Consider the following 13,126-nt stretch of genomic DNA (forward strand, 5'->3'; position numbering starts at 1 on the left):
ATCCACCTTAACTCTTTCCAGCTTTTTTTCCCACTGTTATAGTAGCGGGTGCTATTATGCAACTTCTGAAAGAGTAAAGATTCTCTGGATCAAAACACAGACAAAAAAGAAGCAGAAACAATCAATAAAAGCATTGCTTATGCACGTTGAAAAAACATTATTTTCTCAGCTTTTTGTTCAAAATCTTGCTTTTTTATGAAACTTACCCACATTCAAGAGTTGATAAAAAAGAATACATTTTTTTTGTTTAAAAGCAGAGGCTTCTGTTCTTTCTTTTGGATATATTTCTTTTTATATACATCTTAGCTCACTCAGTTAATTTCACAGCACAGTGAACCTCAGTTCAGTATGGTGCAGTGGGTATTAACGTTCCCATAGTGTCAATACCATGATGCATCGTTGATGTTTCACTTCGAAAGGAAAAGTCTCAGGTTATGTAATGTATGTAACCCAATTCCCAGAGAAGTGGAACGAGATGCTGCATCATCTTGCCATACTTTAGGCATGCCTGCGCATCTTCCTTCAGACAATGTGGAGATGATGATGTGTTGTTCAGGTGCCCTATCAGCACGCCTGTGATGTAATCCAACTGCCGTGGCCAATCAGAAATGGACATGTATGCAACGTTCCCTCTAAGCTGCGCGCGTGCGCGGCCGCGCAGAAAAAATAATTGCCGCGCAGAGAACAGACATGAAGATCATGTGTGGGGAAATCCATTTGATTGTAGTAGTTTAAATGAGAAACAATTGCAGTGCTCTGGACAACCGCTATGGAGTTATTGTCGCTATAGAGTTAGAACCAGTGAATGCGGTTTACAGTGTGAGCTGGCTGTCCCTGAGCCAAATCAGTCGCGGTAAGAATACTGTAATGTTTGCGGACTAAATACATCAATACGAGAGGCAACGTGAAACGAAAAGAAATGTGAAATAAAACGCCATGTTTTAATGAAAAGTGGTGGAAATAACGGATGATGGGCACAGAATGCTAACAAAACTCTGAGACATTTACAATCACACACCCACCACAGGTGCTTGCAAACTCAAAATACAGCAGTGATATACCTCCGTTTAAATAGTTTTTTGTGTGTGGTGGTGGTGTGGGTTTCAGGGATGTTTAGATAACTATAAAAGAGTTAACGTTGACTTTTCTTAAAAATATTTAATTATCATATCTGTTTAAATGCTTTAGTTTGTTTTCGCTTTATAATAGGCTATATTAAAACAAATGGAAGCATTTGAACTGATATAATACTGTATATTAGTTTAAATACTTAAATATTATATTATATTATATTTTATTATATTATAATGTAAGCCTAATAAAAAAAAAATGATCTCACAAGGGGATTGTTTAGGGCTCCTTGACACGAAAAATCTTAACCTCCTGGTATATAAAATCTGGGAAATTCATAAGCAATAAACATGTAATTTTGATGGTTTAATACTGTTTGTTGCTAATAACTGACTGTACAAAAACACATAATGGTTGTTCCAAACCATCATTGTAACTGCTCATATTATATTATTATAAAGAATTGAACTGTCCTGCAGGAGGACAGAATTTTTTTAATAGAATTTCTTGGTAAACTGGTACAGTTAATACAGCAATGTGAAAAAATCTCAAGTAACCTAAAATGTGCTTAATTTAGTGACTGAACTGCTTGTTTTCAATAAATCACTAAGTTACATCAAGGGTCAAATAAAATAGAAACGGCACATTAAAGTTAAATGTTACAGTTGCATGATAAAACCATTTTTTTGTGTGTGTGTTTACTTTCATTGTACAGGTCTGATATAAAGTAAATGTTTTTGCTCAGGTGGCCAAAATGTGCGCTCAACAGAGAAAAGATTTGCTCAGCGAGAAAAAAAATTAGAGTGTATGCACCCATAGTGTCAACTCCAGGAGTCTCGTTCCATACATAAACTGAGACGTTCAGGTGTGTAAAAAAAATGATTAGGACGTTGAAGATTCTCAATGAAGAAGTTTATTGCAGTGTAGCAATGACAAAGTACCTGAAGCACCTTGGGTTCATCAGAGTCAGAATGAACCCTGAACATCCTAAACTCATCATAAAACTTTTATACAGTTACTACACCTAATGTAAATGAAGTTGCTCTTTCTACAATTGATGACCATTTGCTTAGGATGTGATTCACTCAAATGGTGCTATGACTTCTTCTCTATGATAATTAAGCCAGTTTGGGAAATGAGCATGTTCAACCACTTATCTTGGAGTGGAAACTGGTTTGAGGCAGTTTATAATTTCTTACAGGTGTTTGATGCAACCAACACAACAAGAGAACGTAGAGAGGTGATTCTCACCTTTGCTAAAGAGAACGGCTATAAAGTGAGTGAAGCTGGTGAATCGATGAGTTAATATTCATCAAAAAGAATACTTCATCTCTAGAAACGAATTAGAAAATATTTCTACATTATGACTTCTAAAGTAGGGTTGTCTTTCTTGTAGGTCTTTTTTGTTGAGTCCCTTTGTGATGACCCAGAAATCATTGCCGAAAACATCAAGGTAATAAGAATATTTCATGATGTGTTAAAAATATATATATTTGTTTCTCGTTTAAGGATTAATATTTATGTGTATTAATGTATCTGTGTGTGTGTGAGTTACTTTTTCCTGAGCTGTATAATTATTAAAATATTACCTAGTCATTTCTTTTATGATTTTGTTCTGTTGTCTGTGCTGGAATATATGTTTGTTTAATAAGCAATTCTTTACAAATATTCATACTCTACATCCTGTAAAAGACTTTTGTTTTCTGTCTGCATCTGCAGCAAGTGAAGCTGAGCAGTCCTGATTACGTTAACTGTGATAAAGAGGAGGCTGTGACTGACTTCCTCAAGAGAATAGACTGCTATAAACTAACATATGTTCCTTTAGATGATGACAAAGACAGGTGAAACATTGTCACCCAGAATGAATCTGACAAACATCTGTTGTTTGACATTGTAGTGGATGTCCTCATCATTACTGTCCTGTCTCTGTCTGTCCACAGGAACCTCTCATACATTAAGATCTTTAACGTGGGCAGCAGGTACCTGGTAAATCAGGTCCAGGATCATATTCAGAGCAGGATCGTCTACTACCTGATGAACATCCATGTCACACCTCGCACTATCTACCTCTGTCGTCATGGAGAGAGTGAACTCAACCTTTTGGGGCGTATCGGAGGGGATTCCGGTCTCTCATCACAAGGAATGAAGGTTAGCATAAATCTGATTAAAATAATGGAAACAGTGTTGAGAAGGATTTTCAGGCTCTTGATTGTTGGCTATGATGTTTAAATTAATTAATATTACTATTTATTATAACTAAACCAACATTCTGTGATAAGGAGATATTTACTACATCATTACTACTGTTCTTTGTTTGTCACTTATTGACACAATCCTTTTTCTGTTGTTACTTATACTATGTTATGTATCTCTGTTTTATGTATGTAATTGTACCATGATATGCAACTGCATTCATTTCTATCCCCGGACTGGGCAAATATATATATAAATTAAACATATTATTATTACTAGATTTAGAAGTAACATCATTAGTAGAGTAGGGTGAATTCAGATTAATTGGAACACTCCTCTTTTTTCTTTCAAGTAGATTCATACTGTCTTCTTTACGTTAAGTATTGTATTGTTTCTTTTAGATAGACAGGAACGTTTTTTGTTTACCTGCTTGACTAGTTTCGGCTACTTCCTGTAGCCTTTGTCAGAAGCGTCACGTGATGTTGCTGTGACGTGTCTTGTAGGCTGCTTATGTTGTTTTGCCAGACAGTAGGGAGAGTTTGCACAAGCAGGTAAACAAAAAACATTCCTGTCTATCTAAAAGAAACAGTACTCCTCTTTTTTTCTTGAAGGACATTGTATGTAAGCCTTTGTGCCCATTGCACAGTACTTTAGCATTTTGGTAAAATACTGCATTTACTTACATGTGCGAATTAATGGGCTGCATCCGAAAACTAATTCTATGTCCCTGTTCATCTACTTATACTAGTCAAGTCAAGTCAAGTCACCCTTATTTATATAGCGCTTTTTACAATGCAGATTGTGTCAAAGCAGCTTTACATTGATAATTGGTATATAATTTTCCTTTTAAAGAATAGTGTCAATGCAGGCAGATCAAAAGCACTGTTGAATAAATGTCAAGAATACTGTTGAATATCAAATGTGTATTTAATTTAATTTGACTGTTGAAAAGTCAAATTAAATTAAATTAGGGCTGCACGATTAATCGTATTTTAATCACGATAACGATATCTGCTTCTCCCGATTGATTTTAAATAATCGTCACGATATTGGCCCACTCTATGAAAATGAACATAATTTGGAAATATTGGAAGTAATATTAGGAGTTTCGCTGTTTTATCTTTTGAAGTTCCTAAAGGTTTCACCAGTTTTCATAATGTTGATCAGCTAGAAATGATTGTTCTTTGCTTTACAAATTTGCCGGGCAATTTGAATCTGGTTTGTCTTATTGCAAATGAATTTTGTTGCTTTAAAATCTAATGTGAATACATATTACAAAGCGCTCACCAAAACCATGTTTTGTATTGATTTACCATCTAACGAAGTTATCATAGTTGGTTAAATTAAGTCGTTGTGCCACCTACAGCCCTTTTGGGTGAATTGTAGGTTGGTAAAGAACTTGCAAAATAGCCATAACATTACTCTTTTTGATAGAATAAACGTAATTAATAATCGTGATTATAATTTTGAGGAAACTGTGGCACTGGCTGTCGTGTCGATGAGGCCTTCACAATGGATGATCTAGTCGACTCGATCTCTGCTGATACTTCAGGGCTGCGTTGTGGTAGTATCAAGGCGCCGGTCCTCGGTCTCATCTGGATACGGCCCGAATCCGGTTGACTACGGTAAACCTCGGGATAAACAGAAAGACTAATATTAGCGTAGATGCCATTCTTTTTCTGATGTAACGAGTACATCTGGTGTTATAGGAAGTGTTCCCGGTTCTGGCTGAACTAATTTATGCAGCCTAATAATCCTTTAATGGATTTGAAAATATAAATTTATAATGTGTTATGTGTATGCCAGGTTAAAGAGATGCGTTTTTAGTCTAGATTTAAACTGACAGAGTGTGTCTGCATCCCGAACAATGCTAGGAAGATTGTTCCACAGTTTAGGTGCCAAATAGGAGAAGGATCTACCACCTGCGGTTGATTTTGATATTCTAGGTATTATCAGCTGGCCTGAATTCTGAGATCGCAATAAACGTGAAGGACTATAATGCATTAAGAGCTCGCTTAGGTACTGGGGGGCTAAACCATTTAGTGCTTTGTAAGTAATTAACAAGATTTTAAAATCTATACGATGTTTACCAGGAAGCCAATGCAGTGACGACAGAACTGGGCTAATATGGTCATACTTCCTAGTTCTAGTAAGAACTCTAGCTGCTGCATTTTGTACGAGCTGTAGTTTATTTATCAAGCGAGTGGAACAACCACCCAGTAGAGCGTTACAGTAATCTAACCTCGAGGTCATGAACGCATGAACTAACTGTTCTGCATTCTTCATTGAGAGCATATGCCGTAGTTTAGATATATTTTTAAGATGGAAGAATGCGTTTTTACAGATGCTACTAACATGGCCTTCAAATGAAAGATTGGTATCAAAGAGCACACCCAGGTTCCTAGCTGACGACGAAGACTTAACAGAGCAGCCATCAAGTGTTAGACAATATTCTAGGTTATTACGTGAAGTTTTCGGTCCAAAAATTAGAATCTCTGTTTTTTCTGAATTTAGTAGTAGGAAATTACTGGTCATCCAGTTTTTTATATCAGCTATACATTCTGTTAATTTTGTGAATTGGTAAGTTTCGTCAGGGCGCGAAGAAATATAGAGCTGAGTATCATCAGCGTAACAGTGAAGACTAACGCCATGCTTCCTAATGATATCTCCCAAGGGTAGCATGTACAGAGTGAAAAGCAACGGTCCTAGTACTGAGCCTTGCGGTACTCCATATTTAACTTGTGATCGATATGACATCTCATCATTTACTACTACAAACTGATAACGGTCAGATAAGTATGATTTGAACCATGCCAATGCAATTCCACTAATGCCAACATAGTTTTCAAGTCTATTTAAGAGAATATTGTGATCATTAGTGTCAAATGCAGCACTAAGATCCAGTAACACTAATAGAGAGATACAACCACGATCTGATGATAAGAGCAAATCATTAGTAACTCTGACGAGAGCAGTCTCAGTACTATGGTACGGTCTAAATCCTGACTGGAAATCCTCACAGATATTATTTCTTTCTAAAAAGGAACATAGTTGCGATGAAACTGCCTTTTCTAGTATTTTTGACAGAAAAGTAAGATTTGAGATTGGCCTATAATTGACTAATTCTTTAGGATCTAGTTGTGGTTTTTTAATAATAGGTTTAATAATAGCCAGCTTAAAAGTTTTTGGTACGTATCCTAATGACAAAGATGAATTAACAATATTAAGAAGGGGATCTATGACTTCTGAAAGCATCTCTTTCAATAGCTTAGTTGGTATAGGGTCTAACATACATGTTGTTGATTTTGATGATTTAACAAGTTTAGACAATTCTTCCTCTCCTAAAGCAGTAAATGAAATGAATTTTTCCTCAGGGACACTACAATGCAAGGTCTGACACGATACTGTAGTAGACAGTTGCATGGTTATAATTTTCTCTCTAATATTATCAATCTTGCAAGTAAAGAAGTTCATAAAGTCATTACTGCTGTGCTCTTTGGAAACATCAGAAGTTGAAGCTTTATTTCTTGTTAATTTAGCCACTGTATCAAACAAATACCTAGGGTTGTGTTTATTTTCTTCTAAGAGTTTTGAAAAATAGGCAGATCTAGAAGTTTTTAAGGCCTTTCTGTACTCAATCATTTTCTCTCTCCACGAAATGTGAAATACTTCTAGTTTTGTTTTCTTCCAGCTACGCTCCATTTTTCTGGCTGCAGTTTTTAGGGCCCGAGTGTGCTCATTGTACCATGGCATTGAATTAAATTCCTTAATCTTTTTTAAACGCAAAGGAGCAACTGAATCTAATGTGCTGGAAAAGACAGAGGCAATAGTTTCTGTTGCAACATCGAGGTCTTCTAAGCTGTCTGGTATGCTAAGGCGATGAAACTGATCAGGAAGATTATTTATAAAGCGATCTTTAGTGGTAGAAGTGATGGTTCTACCATATTTATGGCGGGGAGGCAGTTTAGCCGCTTTCACCAAATGTAATATACACGAGACTAGATAATGATCTGAGATGTCGTCACTCTGCTGCAGAATTTCAACGGCATCAATATCGATTCCATGTGACAATATTAGATCTAAAGTATGATTACGACAATGAGTGGGTCCCGACACGTGTTGTCTAACACCAATAGAGTTTAGAATGTCTGTAAATGCCAATCCCAATGAGTCTTTTTTATTATCTACATGGATATTAAAATCACCAACAACAAGGACTTTATCTGCAGCTAGTACTAACTCTGATAGAAAATCAGCAAATTCTTTAATAAAGTCTGTATGGTGTCCTGGTGGCCTGTATACAGTAGCCAGCACAAATGTCAGCTTACATAATGTTACGTAAAGCACCATCACTTCGAAGGAATTATATTTGAAAGACTTTTGACTAATACTGTAAATATTACTATAAATTACAGCAACACCTCCCCCTTTGCCTTTCTGTCGAGGATTGTGTCGATAATCATAACCTTGAGGGCTGGACTCATTTAAAGTAGTGTAATCGTCCGGTTTTAGCCAGGTTTCTGTCAAACACAGCACATCTAGATTATTGTCTGTGATAATATCATTTACAATAAGTGCTTTTGAAGAAAGTGATCTAATATTTAACAATCCAAGCTTTATCATTTGTTTATCATTATTATCTCTATTTTTTATTTGTTGAACATCAATTAAATTTTTTCCATTAAATGGGTTTGGAAGTTTTTTGTTTTTATTAATTCGGGGTACAGACACAGTCTCTATGTGATAATATCTAGGTGTAAGAGTTTCTATGTGTTGGGATTTATCTGACTTCTGTAACGTGAGGGAGCTAGCAGACGGTCGGTTTAGCCAGTCTGTCTGCTTCCTGACCTGGGCCGTAGTTTGTCATGTTTCAGCTCTAAGACTATGTGCCATATTACTAGACAGAAGAGCAGCACCATCCCGGGAAGGATGAATACCATCTCTTTTCAACAGGTCAGGTCTGCCCCAAAAACTTTTCCAATTATCTATGAAACCTATATTATTCTGCGGACACCACTTAGACAGCGAGCCATTGAGTGATGATAATCTACTAACTATCTCATCACTCCGACGAACAGGAAGGGGACCAGAGCAAATTACTTCTCCTGACATTGTATTTGCGAGTTCACACACCTCTTTAATGTTAATTTTAGTGATCATGGCGAAGTCGAACATCATTTGTGCCGACGTGAATAATAATTTTAGAATATTTACAATTAGCATTAGCCAGCACTTTTAAATTTGCTTTGATGTCAGGTGCTCTGGCTCCCGGCAAACATGTGACTATGGTGGCTGGTGTCTCTATTTTCACGTTCCGTGTAATAGAATCGCCAATTACTAGGGCACTTTCAACAGGATTCTCAGTGGGTGCGTCACTGAGTGGGGAGAACCTGTTTGATGTTCTTAATGGAACAGAAGAGTGGTGTTTTCCGCGACTAGGCCGCCTCACCGTTACCCAAGTGCCCTGCTGCGCGGGCTCTACAGCCGGAACCGAACAATGTACAGAGTTCACTAAGCTAGTCGCATCCAAAACAGTATCTGAAGCCCCTGCATTCTTACTATCCTCGATTAAAGTTTGGATGCGTGTCTCTAATTCTGAGATTCTCTCTGTCAGCCTGACTATTTCCCTACATTTATGACATGTAAATCCCTCGTCGCTGACAGAGAGGGCTATGCTAAACATGTGACAGATGGAACACGATATAACACTGGGAAAGGATGACATAACTCACCGTGTTTGTAGACTGATCCGAGTTGCCACAGCTGTTTGAAGAACGCGTTGAAAGAGGAGCGCGCGAGACTGATGACAAGTTAAACAAGCTAGCGAGATGCAAACGCGTTGTATCAGTGATTTAGATTCAAAGATTACAAGCTGGCGACGTTAGATTAATGTGGTGGGCAATAGTATATATATATAAGTAATGATAATATAAGCAACAAAAAGTACGAGATTCAATAAAAGTAAGAGAAAACAAAGCTATACGGAGATACAAAACACTGAGCAGCGAGGCAGAGAGGCAGGCAGGAGCAATCGAGCAGCAGTGTTACGACCCCTGGCTCAAGGGAAGCAACAAAGACAAGGGACACACGCAAACCAAACTTTAAGCTCAAGAAGATGTTTATTTACTACTAAATTAAGGTAACATTAAATAATAGAATGAAAACAGTTAAAGGAAAATCACAGTGTTTCTGTATCCATCAGTAACATCAGTGTGTAAGGCAGAGTGCATGGTTGGAAATGTAATACAGTTTTTGTAAAACAAAAACAAAACATAAAGTCCAAAACCAAGCAAAGGCCAAAGTTCCAAAGTCCCCAAAGTTCCTCCTTGGCTCAACTGGAGATCTCTTTTTAAAGGAGCGCCTGAAGCACTGGTCACAGGTGTATCCAATAGACTGCTAATTTGTGGAAACGGGTACCAAGCAGCAATACCCAAAGCCAACAGCAGAGGTCGTCACACCCCTTCCCATAAGACAGGGACTCCCACAAAGTTCCCTGTAAGGAAACATCAAAACACAAAAACAGTCAAACTGTAAGTGATACCGGATTCAGGACCAAAGACAGCTCTTTGGATTTAACCACAAGTTAAATCCAGAAGATTATACAGCATCTGGAGCGCGTGACAGTGCATCAGCTACCATATTTTCTGAACCCCGGACATGTCGAATGTCCAGGCAAGAAGGACTGCAAAAACAGACCACCGGACCAACCTCTGATTCGGACACTCTCCGTGGGCCCCCCACTCCTCTAGTGCATCACAAACATATTGTGACTGTGTTCGTGGGTGGTTCATGTTTAATAACAACATGGCCACGTCGGCACCCAGTGCGCCGTGTGTCGTCCAGTTAGACGGCCACATTCACTGTCCCACATGGCTGGTAGCTTCTGGGTGGATTGCTGGTTCTTCTCATGGGGGACCTAGCGTCTTAGTCAGCGCTCCAGCAGAGGATCAGATGTCGACTGCTACATTGGAGAGAGGGTTGTTGGGCTCTGGACATGAAGATGAGGCTGAGCATTCCACAGTTGTGATGTGCTCATGCTGAATCAGATTCAGACTTAACAACCGTGCTTCCCGGGCCCCTGGGGGTGTCGTGCGACGCATGCTCACCTTGCCCCGCCCCCTTTCTTTAGCCCGGATGTGCATTAAAAACTTAGCAGTTTGGAAGCCTTTTTTGGTGTCAAATATGGAATGCCAAAAGGGCCTTAATCTGCATTAAGTTTTTTTCTCTCTCACTACCCTCTGTGGTGGGGTGGCAGTGCTACTGGCACACCACCTCTGCCCCGCATGGGTCTTGGCCCCTGGCAAGTCCGTGGAAGTCGGGGTTGAGTTACGCATGATGCAAGTCATAGCGCAGGCCCCTGGCCAGACAGTGTCCACCATGGTGGTCCGGAAACACCCCTGGCCAGTCTTGCAGAGGTGTGTCGTCATGAAAGTACGCTTTCTCGATGCTCTCATCTCACAAGCTGGCCTAAAACCCAGCCCGCTCAGCGCAGCCAACCCAGTTGGCTAGCGAGAAGCGGTCCTGGAGAAACGACGACCTGGAGCTGAGGTAAACAGTTCTTCGGAGGGTGATGCTCGCATTGCTCCCTCCCCGGAGGAGAGAGGTGGAGAATTTTGGCCTGTTCCGCCGCTGGCTCTCCGGAGTCCAGCGGTACCCACGAAGTAGAACTGTTATCTGATCCTCCAGGTCCCAAGAGGGTGTGGCTGGCAGTGTGCAAGGCCCCGCCTCGCCACTCTCAGCCCCCTCTCACTTTGCCAGCAGGTTCCAGTGTGATGGTGCAGGCCACGGCCCGTGTGCCGTCTCCCATCCACACTGCTACCTCGCAAAGTCTGACCACACTCCGGGCCGCTACCATGCCGTCCGAGTCGGGTCCCCATACTCTACTTCGCTGCCCCACCCCCGGTACGTCTGTGGTGCTTTTGGTCCGCTGGCTCGGTGTCTGGAAGCCTGGATAGCGCTCCCCAGCCCGTCCCGCTGGCTCATTCGCACTATCAGACTCGGCTATGTGATTCAGTTCGCCCGGCGTCCCCCGGTGTCCACTACACTCAGGTGTCACTGGACAACGCACCTGTTCTCCGGGCAGAGATTGCTGTCCTCCTGGCGAAGGATGCAATCGAGCCGGTCCCTCCAGCCGATATGAAGTCGGGGTTTTACAGCCCCTAATTCATTGTACCCAAAAAGGGCGGTGGGCTACGGCCAATCCTGGATCTGCGTATCTTGAACCGGTACCTTCATAGGCTGCCGTTCAAGATGCTCACGCAGAAGCACATTTTCGAATGCGTCCGTCCCCAGGATTGGTTTGCAGCGATCGTCCTGAAGGATGCGTACTTTCATGTCTCGATTCTGCCTCACCACAGGCCCTTCCTCTAGTTCACCTCCGCCGATTGGGTCTTCGGGTCAACTGGGACAAGAGCAACTCACCCCCGGGCAGAGGATGTCTTGTCTCGGTATGGAGCTAGACTCGGTCGCCAGGACTGCGCGCCCCTCCGAGGAGCGCGTCCAATCAGTGTTGAACTGCCTGAGTACGCTCAAGTGCAGGACAGCGGCCCCACTGAAATACTTTCAGAGGCTCCTGGGGCATATGGCATCTGCAGTCGCTGTCACGCCGCTCAGATTGTTCCATTTGAGGCCGCTTCAACACTGGCTCCGTGGCCGGGTCCCGAGATGCGCGTGGCAGCGCAGTACACTCCGTGTCCCCTGCCGTCGCACCCTCATCCGGTGGTCGGACCCTTCATTCCTGTGGGCAGGAGTGCCCCTCGAACAAGTGTCCAGGCATGCTGTGGTCCACACAGATGCCTCTGCCACCGGATGGGGGGCCAGGTACAACGGGCATGCAGTGTCGGGTCTTTGGACGGGGCCTCAACTGCATTGGCAAATCAATTGCCTGGAGTTGCTAGCAGTACGTCTTGCACTGAGCTGCTTCAAGGAGCTGCTGTCAGACAAGCACGTACTGGTCCGCTCGGACAGCACTGTGGCCGTTGCATCCATCAGGCTGGTCTACGCTCCCGTTGCATGTCGCAACTTGCCCGCCATCTCTTGTTATGGAGTCAGAAGCATCTGAGGTCGCTTCGTGCCATTCATGTCCCAGGTGCGCTCAACCGTGCAGCCGACGAGCTCTCACGGCAGCCTCCACTTGCGGGCGACTGGCGACTCCATCCCCTGGCAGTCCAGCTGATCTGGCAGCACTTCGTCGACGCCCAGATAGATCTGTTGCCTCCCCAGAAACTGCCCACTGCCAGTGGTTCTATTCCCTGACTGGCGGCACGCTCGGCACGGATGCCCTGGCACACAGCTGGCCCCGGGGACTACGCTAATATGCGTTTCCCCCAGTGAGCCTTCTCGTCAGGGAGAAGTCAGGGAGGACAAGGAGCAGGTCTTGTTAGTGGCTCCATACTGGCCCACTCGGACCTGGTTTTCGGACCTGACGCTCCTTGCGACAGCCCCTCCCTGGCCCATTCCTCTGAGGAAGGACCTCCTGACTCAGAGACGGGGCACCCTGTGGCACCCGCGTCCCGACCTGTGGAACCTCCACGTGTGGTCCCTGGATGGGATGCGGAGGTTCTGAGTGATCTCCCGCAAGTGGTCGTACACAGCATCACTTCCGCTAGAGCTCCTTCCACGAGGAGCCTCTATGCATTGAAGTGGAACCTGTTCGTTGAATGGTGCTCCTCTCACCGAGAGGACCCCCGATCATGCTCGGTCAGATCTGTGCTTTCCTTCCTGCAAGAGGGCCTGGAGTGAAGGCTGTCTCCCTCCACCCTCAAGGTGTATGTTGCCGCTATCGCCGCACATCACCATGCAGTTGATGGCAAGTCCTTGGGGAAACACGATCTGATTGTCAGGTTCCTGAGGGGGGCGCGGA

General features: G+C 42.5%; 1 protein-coding gene across 3 annotated transcripts in view; it reads left to right on the top strand.

The window, feature by feature from the left end:
- The window catches only part of si:dkey-96f10.1 (6-phosphofructo-2-kinase/fructose-2,6-bisphosphatase), a 133,158-nt gene that overhangs the window by 6,919 nt on the left and 113,113 nt on the right, over positions 1–13,126 (top strand). For all 3 annotated transcript variants that reach the window (XM_048209454.1, XM_048209452.1, XM_048209453.1), the window contains exons 5-8: positions 2,273–2,347; positions 2,468–2,524; positions 2,791–2,912; positions 3,012–3,219. In XM_048209454.1, coding sequence (XP_048065411.1) covers positions 2,273–2,347; positions 2,468–2,524; positions 2,791–2,912; positions 3,012–3,219 — 462 coding nt within the window. The remainder of the gene's footprint in view (positions 1–2,272; positions 2,348–2,467; positions 2,525–2,790; positions 2,913–3,011; positions 3,220–13,126) is intronic.

Source organism: Megalobrama amblycephala, linkage group LG12 (genome assembly GCF_018812025.1).
Source record: "Megalobrama amblycephala isolate DHTTF-2021 linkage group LG12, ASM1881202v1, whole genome shotgun sequence".
NCBI lineage: Eukaryota > Metazoa > Chordata > Actinopteri > Cypriniformes > Xenocyprididae > Megalobrama > Megalobrama amblycephala.